At 32.0% G+C, this 10,000-nt stretch overlaps 1 protein-coding gene across 3 annotated transcripts in view; it reads left to right on the top strand.

The window, feature by feature from the left end:
• LOC119572958 overlaps nt 1-5,254 on the top strand; it is a 7,657-nt gene extending 2,403 nt beyond the window's left edge. For 2 of the 3 annotated variants that reach the window (XM_037919916.1, XM_037919917.1), the window contains exons 3-7: nt 149-281; nt 530-3,085; nt 4,258-4,389; nt 4,581-4,732; nt 4,911-5,254. In XM_037919916.1, the coding sequence (XP_037775844.1) occupies nt 149-281; nt 530-3,085; nt 4,258-4,389; nt 4,581-4,732; nt 4,911-5,130 (3,193 nt within the window). In that variant the 3' untranslated portion in view covers nt 5,131-5,254. Of the gene's footprint in view, nt 1-148; nt 282-529; nt 3,086-3,494; nt 3,579-4,257; nt 4,390-4,580; nt 4,733-4,910 lie in introns of all 3 variants that reach the window. The other variant, XR_005228747.1, reaches the window with a different exon arrangement.
• Nucleotides 5,255-10,000: the final 4,746 nt, after the last annotated feature.

The following is a 10,000-nucleotide window of genomic DNA, read 5'->3' as shown; positions in this document are numbered from 1 at the left end:
ATAATGCACTGTTGTTGTAATCTAATTGTAGTAAATTGGCTAAGGATATTTTTAATTTATGTTTTTATAGCTTGACATCTTCTTTTTGATACAATGAGGCAAACATTGTCATTTATCTATTTAGCTTAATATGAGTTTCATTGCACAGATCCTTCAAGCTGTCATGTGGTGCTTTCTTGGTACTTGCAATGGACAGAAAACGAGGAAAGCTTTGTGTGACTCACTTTTCAATGGAGCATAATCATGAAGTCTCTGAAGCAATATATAAGAATTATCCAGAGGTAAATAAGCCATATCCCAGAGATAAAAAAGTTTTGTTGTACAAAGTATCTGTTATGCTTGCACAGAAGGATTCATTGATGTTAAATCTGAAAATCATGAAATTCACTTCTAAAAGATCTTCTTAGCCTTTGCATACTGATATTGGAATTAGTTTGTATATTCTTATTAGAATGCTTGAATGAATTTACATTATCTTTTCTTGTTAAATGTGGAGAAAAATGTGATTTGGTTTACCTTTTCTCTACAGAATCGACGCTTGATGCATCCACAAGGAACAGATGGAGAAATATTTTTAAATTTGAAAATAGATCCCACAAAGGATAGGGCATATCTAAGTGAATTCTCAGGGAAGAGGCTTACCATTGAAGATATTTATCAAATGAAACAGTGTTTGCCCCAACTTGGCCCACAGGAAGATGTCATTCTATCCTCAGTTGAAACTCTCTTGGAGGAGGATGAAAAGGCTACTGTTGTCTTCTCAGTTAAGGACAAAGTATTAGATTACTTGTATGCTCAAAGGTCATCAGGAAAGAAGGAATTAGAAGAATATCCTGATTCTGTTTTTATGGATGTCATGTGTAAGATCAAGAATAAGGTCATGCCTGTTGTTACCCTCATGACTGTGGATGACAAAAATCAGAAGCATGTCATTGCTCAAGCTCTAGTTCAGAGCAGTCAGAGGGACATTTTGATGTCAGTTCTTGAAGTTTTTAAATCAGAAAATGAGCATCTCTGTCCTTCTTTGTCAGTAAGTAATCTTATGAAAAGTTATGAAGACAGGTCCAAAGACTTGGATTACAAGGTATTTCTTGATAAAACTACTGTAAGTTATAGTATTACAAAATTAGTCAAAGAAATGCGTGATGTGTCAACTGATTATGCCTTTGAACTCATGGTTGATGAACTGAAACAAAGTGAAAGTATGACTGCAGAGGTGAAGGCAAAGGATGAAGGAAATTATGAAGTGATAGATAACATCATCTATAGTGTTACCATAAATCAGCATTCAGTTTCATGTTCTTGTAGTTTCTATACAAACACAAACTTGCTGTGCAGACATGTGTTCTACTTGGTTTCAGAGAAAAAAATTACTGATTTTAATAAGGAATGGATTCCAATCAAATGGCAAGTATCTCCAGAATCTGCTGTAACACAAATGGCCAGTAGAGCTAAAACTTCAGTAAAGATAAAGCCCCTTTCACCAGAAAAGGTCAAGAAGATGAGAAAAAATAACAAGTTTTTGGAAATGTTACGAGTGATGAAACTCATAGCAAACATGAATTGTACCCTTGAGCCCAGAGAATACTGCGCAAGGTTTGAGTTACTAATACAGCTTCACAAGTTATGGCAAGATGGAAAAAGGGCATCTATTGATGAAAGTGTTGAAGATATAAAGTGCCAGGAAATGAACAGAATCTTTAGAAATTTAGCAGATATGAGCAGTTACCTTGGACCAAAGGAGTACAAAGATCGATATGATTTGTTGTTAGAGTTGCAGGCACTTTGGCAGGAAGGGAAGAAAGTTTCTTTAGTTGAATATAGAGAGGATAATGACAAAAAATTTCAAAATTCTTCATTGAGAGAAGAGCTAGATAATGTAATTCTGTCTGGGTTAGATAATGAATTGGAAGATAAAGCTGTTTCTGAGAAAGGAAGTGAACTGTTTAGAATAATGCAGAAAGCAAAACCTGTTAAAACTGCAGATGCTTTTACCCAGGTTACTGAAAATTTTCAAGAAGTGTTAATTTCAAAACCTGTGAAGCACCCAGTGTATAGTAAGAGTAAAAGTGTAACAAAATTAATACCTGACACAAATTCTTTGCCTACAGTAACACCCACCCAAGGAGGTTTACCCTTCATAGAGATGATAGCAACACCCAACCCAATGCCATTAAAAAATGAAGTATTCACAATTGTAAATAATATTTGTTCTGAGAAAAGAATTTATGACAGTGAGAGTTTTCATGATTCAATGGTCATATACTTAGAGCCCAACACCAAACCAGACATGAGGCCAGCTGTTCAGGTGGTTGTCCCTCCCTCCCTGGGGATTGACGACATTACAGTGAAGATGGAGGTAAATGATCCTCCTTCTTTGTTGGCCCCAGGCAGTGGTCTGCCATCAGTAAACAGGAGAAATACAAGGCAGAAATTGATTTCTGAGTCACATAATGATAACCAGCCTGTTCATTTCACATTGCCAAAACCAGGTGAAATACATACAATAAAGAGAGAGCAGGTCCTTTTGCCAAACAAGAGAAAAGTTTACGCAAGAAAAGAACTGAATAAGAAAAGAAGATTATGTGATGACAGCCAGGATTTCACTGCAAGAATGGCAGAAGTAAATAGATTTATAGATACTCAGTCAAATAAAGAAATTCAAGATTTGTTAGAAGTATCTTTGAATTTCAATTATACAAAAGTACTAGATGCTAAAGAGTTGAAACATAGGTGCCGGTGCGATGCTGTCTTATCACTAGTAGACGAAATGCAAAATATGAGTAATGGAAGAATACTTGAAGCAGTTATTGTTGCTGTGATTCAAAGATGTAAAATTTTAAATGTTAATCCAAAGAAGAGCACAACTGCCTATGTTCTTGGGGCATCACTCCTTTTATATTCATACATCCATAGCGTAAGACCCATGCAGACAGTGCTCACCCTATATCCACTAGGCATTCATGAAATGTCTTCACCACAGCCTCAAGTGTATTCAGAAGACATTCACATTATTGTGGGAAATATGAGCATCACACAACAGTCTCTTCACACTCTCAATCCTGGAGAGCACTTGGACGACCAGGTTTGTCTCTTTTTTTTCTTCTGGTTATTCTCACTGAAGGAAGGATCGTCTGCCCCTCTACATTTCTTTCTCTTTCTCTCTCTTTCTTTAATCCTTTATCCTGCTATTTTTCCTATCTTCTCTTTTTCATTCATTCATTTTTCCACACTTTTATCTTTGTTTCTTCTACTTTTCTTTATTACTCTTCGCGTTCTTTCTCATTTTCTCTTTTATCTTTTAATTACTCCTTTCTCTTGTTTATGTTATCAAGAAGTGATAGAATTTCCCCTCACAAATTTATTTAAGCTGTTATATTAATTTTCATAATGGATAAAGGTATACAGTACATAGCAATTTTTGTGACATCCTAGCAGTTATTGAATCCCTTGCAAATCATGTCATATTCAATTTTATTTTGTGTCTTTTTTAGATCGCAGGCAGATAGATAAAAGGATGTAGATACTATATATACAGATAGGTAGTTTACTTGGCCCATGGTATCCATAGAAGATTGGTAAGTCCCATCTATAAAACAGCACAGTATTTCCTTGTAATCTTATAAAATAACAGTATTAGCATATGATTTTACCAGTAAATACTTTAAATTATCTCCAGTTTATTTAGCTTCCCTCATGGATAGGTAATACTTTGTAAATTGAAAGAATTATCATACTATCATCATACAAAAAATTGTTAACATTAGAAACAGTTTTTGGAGGCCCACGTACAGTACATAATACTGGATTCTTTCCCTTCAGTATATAAAAACTGCATTCATTTAATGATCTGAATAGTTATATGTAGAATATGAAATAGAATATTTAGAATACAAGCATATTTTTCTTAGAAAGTATGATTTATGAAATAAAGTAAATGTGAATTAATTCATGAAAAGTGCTCAAAGAATATTTTCATGAGAGAGATTGAAGATATGTTAAAAGGTAGAGACTACATTTTAAAAGACTTTTCTTTGTTGATTTAAATACATACATAAGGTAAATGTTTAGTAAATTCCAAGATTTGTGTGCAACCTTAGATTCACATTAAAAATATTACATATATATAAAATCAGTAAAGACCATCTCACCTTTTTTTAGTGGCATCAGATTTCTATTTGATACAGTAGAATTGTAAAAATGGGGAACATATTTAATACTGTTTACATTTTTATGGATTCCTTTATCTTGTTGCAGGTTATCCATGCCTACCTGGGGTTAAGAGCTCAGTTAAGAAATGTTGATGGGACAAATGAAATCTTTATATTTCCGTCTCAGCTAGCAAATGTTTGGGAAACTGGAGAGTTTGGTAACTGGCTCTTTAGAAATGTAAGCTGCAAATTCATCACGTTGTGGTTATATTTAGTAATTATAAATTATGTAATAAGTCAAGTGCCCAGTTGTAGGGAGTATTACCCTTCATTACTAAGATTTTTATGGTGCTTATTTCACTTGTTTAGTAAATCTTATTTCAATATTAGTGATAGGGAGAACAATACTGATAGTTTTATTTATTACAGGTCGATTTAAGTTCTTTCAAATGGCTCTTAATGCCTGTCAAAACAGAAGAACATTGGTTTCTTCTGGTTGGAAATGTTAAAAGTCAGACTGTGACTTCATTAGATTCGTTGTACAGCACAGAAAGACGAAGAAAGTATTTCACTTTGTGGAAGTAAGTATGTGAATAAGTATTTATTGTATCCAAAGAAATGATAGTAATAGGTGCATGTTTCGGTGAGTAAATTTTCAAGTATTATTTTTATCTTATTTACTTTTTCTCTATCTTGATGTTCCTCCAGCTCCACCGTATCCACCTCCTCACTCTTGCTCTTCTTTATCTATTTCTTTAGGAAATATATGATGGAACGGGCCAGAGCTTTAGGCCCAACTAACATAGAGTGGAGAACCTGCCACACACCAAGTACTCAACAAGAGGAAGCAAATAACTCTGGGGTATTTGTGTTAATGGTGAGTATATTTCTGATAGTGCATTTATCACTTGTTAAGGGTAAAGTTGAGAGAATTTGTAATAAGAAAATAATTGCATGTTTAAACTACAAGTATATGTGATGATGAAGGGTTTGGTATGCACTTACCAAGTAAGGTATATTGTTTACCTCTTTCGATAACAGAGAATGCAAGTTCTATGAATTTATTTATATATTTTATTTTATTTTTTTTTTTGTAAAAAGTCCTTTACCTTTTGATATGTATTTACTTTATATACTTAAGTTTGATAATGAATTATGTATTTATTACAATTATTCCAGAATACGATGCTCTTTCAATGTGCCTGCCTGGTATGAAATGTGAAAATTTATTTGTTGATCTTGAAGAAGTGGGCTCAGATATCGATCTTATTCTAAGGGGAATGCATTTATTTAAGTGCAGAATGTTGATCTGTCAATTATTATTTTCTGAAGTGAGTGATCTTTATTCATGTGATTTACAGGTAAAGGTTGAATATAAAATATTATTTGTAGAAGAACTATTTATATAAATTCATAAGTTTGTGAGGAACTTGGAGGTTGTCTTTTTCTTTATTTATCTTGTGACAGGAATGTACAGACTCTTTATTTTTTTTTTTTGATAGCTTTAATTCTTTAGTTATTTGTGTAGATCTATACTTTTTGTAAGGTCCAAGAATTAAATATATTTACTTTTTGAGAAACTGTGTTTGACTTTACTGCTCAATATACCATTTCCGTTGACAGACCATGGTGCAAAACGTATATATTTAACAAATTTTATATTTACTAGAAATATGATTTAGTAAGTATACAATTAAAAGAAATTTTACAGAAATGTTTTATTTATCGCTTAGAGTTAAGAGTTATCACGTCAATCTTTGTATGTAAGAACACATACTTCATTTGATTTGATAATGAAAAAATGCACTTAAACTTAAAATTAAACATTTAAAAACATAAAATAGATTATCTTTGACTAAAAGAAATTGTTGTAAGATGCCTTTCACTACAGTGGAAAATAAAATAATTCATTTACTCTATTCTCTGTCTCATCTCTCGATCTCTCATCGTCTCTCTTCCTCTCTCTCTCTCTCTCTCTCTCCTCCTCTCCCTCTCCTCTCCTCTCCCTCTCTCTCTCTCCTCTCCCTCTCTCTCTCGCCTCTCTCTCCTCTCTCTCTCTCTCCTCTCCCTCCTTCTATCTTTCTCTCTTCTCTTCTCTCTTCTCTCTTCTCTTTCCTCCTTCTATCTTTCTCTCTCCTCCTTCTATCTTTCTCTCTTCTCTTCTCTCTCCTCTCTCCTCTCTTTCCTCAACCTCTCCTCCTTTAATTTTTAAAGCTCATATTCTGCTATATCAAAAAAAAAAGTGGAAAGACATAGTAATAGAAATACATATTGATTTAAACAAAAAGGTAGATAAAATATAATAAATTAAGGCTGATTATCTTTCTAATTGATAGAATGAAAGGCTCATCATGTTTACTTGTGGGAGGTTTTGTTTTCCAGAGGCAATACTCTAGCAGAATGGTGGAAAGATAGCTAGTTTTTATTCCCAAATTTAAGGACTATGGATAAAAATCTTCAACGGCATAGAGGTACAATATTAATGCAGTGCCTAAATTTCCTCTGCAACTATTTTATGTCTCCATATTGTATTTAATGCAGTTCACTGCAATACCTCTAAGGTTTCCACCTACTTTTTTCAACTAATCCAACCCAAAGGAATGGTAAAAATGCCAGTACATATACTTTCTTTATCCAGGCTTTGTTTATGGAGTAATTCAGTGGAGCCAGGGTAGGGAAACGCTTTTCTTTTTTAATTTATATCTACTTTTTTTGTCTCTCCTCTGAAGAAAAAGATAATGTCATTGGTGCTCTATTTTTGTTTATACTAGTCGTATCTGTAATTGTTATCATGATGAATTTCACTCCTATTATGTATATCCCTTTTTATTACTACCTTAACCCCTTCCTTCTCTGTAGTTATGACATCATCAGCATTTACTTCATGGTCGGCTCTATGGACAGAGAGCATAAGCTAAAGATACCATGGAAAAGAGCAATAGTCCTCAACATAATTTATGAACTTACAAGTTGTAATATGTACAAATGTTGTATGGAAAATCTTTGGATTACTGAAGCATTTTTTTTTTTTTTTTAACTCTTTCTACCAATAATGAGATGTGAATTTTGTCAGAATATTGGTAATAATAAGTTCAAATAGTAAAATATTTGGTAAAATTAATATGCCTTCCTCCTCTCCTTCCCCTCAAAATCGGGTCTTTTAAATAAAAAACAAAGTAAATGTTATTAGTGATATTTCTATGCAAAGCTTATTACCAGTAATGAAATCAAGTTAAAGCTTTATCACTCACCACTCTTATTATTAAAACTGACATAGATTATATCCTCATTGAGATCGAGCTTCAGGGTAAGATTAACATTTGGCGAACATTTCAAAGGCACATCACAACAATGCTGCTGAAACACTAGGAGTGTCCACTACACAAGAGATAAAATGACAAAAGCTCCAAATTACCAATTAAATCCAACAAGATTTGCAGCTGAAACAACTATATCTGACAAAATTAGTTTCCTCTTTAATTTTCATTGTCCTGTAGTGAGTATCATATTCTAAAGTGGATTACTCGGGGTGGGGGTAGGGGTAAAGATTTTCTAGCAGATTTTAACAATTCATATATATATATATATATATATATATATATATATATATATATATATATATATATTATATATATATATATATATATATATATATATATAGGCCGCGGTGGCTGAGTGGTTAGAGCATCGGATTCAAGACTGGCATGACAGCAATCTGAGTTCGAGGGTTCGGGTCACCGGCCGGCGCGTTGTTCCCTTGGGCAAGGAACTTCACCTCGATTGCCTACCTAACCACTGGGTGGGTAAGCCAGCCCAAGTCAGTGCTGGTCACAGAACCGGGTAAATAGAGATGGTGACTCGATAAAAACACCCGGCGGAAGGCAACAGCAAACCACCGCTCTAAATTGCCAAGAAATCCTGGAAATCCATGATCGCCAAAGTCCTTGTGGGTCAGGGCACTTGGGGGGGGGGGGGGGGGGAATATATATATATATATATATATATATATATATATATATATATATATAATATAATATATATATATATATATATATATATATATATAAAATATATATAATATATATAAATATATATATATATTATAAAATTATAATATATATATATATAAATATATATATATATAATAATATATAAATATATTATATATATATATATATATAATATATAATATATATTTTTTTTTTTGGGAAGATATATATATTATATTATATATTAATTTAAAAAAAATTAAAATTTTAAAAGTTTAAACTAAACCTAAAGTTACCGCAGAGGTATAATAATGTAAAGTTTTTTTTTTTTTTTTTCATTGTACACTGAATACCAATGTTTGTAATAAAAAAGAAAAAAAAGCATAAATAAAGCATCAAACTTCAAAAAATTAGTCTCAAAACCAGACCAATATCAATAAAACTAATAAATTAAATACAACAAATAAATTTTTATGGCAACTGAAAAAAAGTTTTTCACTTTCTAAGAGGTTTAAGCTTGCTGACTAGTTGTTTTCAGTAAATAATTGTGTTTTGCAGGACTTCTTTATTATAGATATAGATATTCAAAACTAGTTGTAACTCTTTTATATTACACATAAACTCCCCCCCTTCCCTAACACAGCCCAAGGACAATCCCCTTAATGATGCAGATTAACGTATTGCTCATTTTTCTTACGGTTTTCCACTATATTACTTTTCTCATCCTTCGATCTTCACTCTTTCCCACTTTAGATGTGTTCTTTTCCCCCTACAAAATATGACAATTTGCCAAATCTACAATTTCTTGAGTTAATCTGGCTGTTTAAAGAAGAGGAGTGCTAAAGTTTCTCAAAGAAATGCCATTGATGTTTTTTGCAGAAAACCTCCCCCCCAAAAAAAACTCAAGAATTGTTAATGGTTAACGGCTACATAAAATTAAATGTACTAAACATCAAAGCTCAAGAATAAGCTCAATATTGTTTTTTTTTTTTTCTAAAACTGGTCAAAAAGCTTCCGACGGTTTTAAATAAAACTGCAAACCAAGACAACTTTTTTTTCCTTTATTTTGACTTTCCCAAAAAATCATATTTCTCGTCGCACATCCGGCCCCAAAAATTCAGCTTTCCCTTCAGTCAAAAGCCTGCTACTCAAGATCAATGCTTACATTCACATTACTGTTCCAATCACATCAATCATTGCTTTTTAAGACATTTAATTATAATTCCAATAATTTTCTGTACATCTCTACATTCAGCTTCATAGGAAAATAACATTAATCTCACTTATCTAACATATATTTTTTTCTTTTTAACATTTTGCAAACCCCTCCCAAATTCCCTAATTTCATATTATTATTTTTTTTCTTTGATGGAAAATAATGCACTATTCCCATTTTAAACCAACATAATATTACTTCAGGAAAAATTAAAAACATACATGAGAAAACTTTTTATTTCCTAAAGATATATTTGTTTCAAATGGTCTTTAGGCCAAATAACATATAAAACCAGTTTTCTTTCTATTAAAAACTTTATAAAAAAAAAAAATTAAAGAAAAATTTTTTTAAAAAATTTTAAAAATTTAAAACAAATCAGGACCCAAAAATAATTTCTGCACTATTATGGTAAACATTTATAATCCACTCGAAAATATTTTATTCAATGGCAAACATGAAACTGAAGCTCTCTGAGGTTTAAAGACTGAATAATGTAAATGAAATAATGATGATGTTGACAAACAAACGAAACAACTGAAAGCCAAATGAAAACAGGTAACACAGTAATAATTTACACAATATACACACCTTTGAACATTTTAAGGATAAAACACCTAATGATAACAATTACCTCAATAAAAATC

The sequence above is a fragment of the Penaeus monodon genome, chromosome 5, assembly GCF_015228065.2.
Source record: "Penaeus monodon isolate SGIC_2016 chromosome 5, NSTDA_Pmon_1, whole genome shotgun sequence".
In the NCBI taxonomy this organism is placed as follows: Eukaryota; Metazoa; Arthropoda; class Malacostraca; order Decapoda; family Penaeidae; genus Penaeus; species Penaeus monodon.
This window is presented reverse-complemented; position numbering and strand designations above follow the sequence as displayed.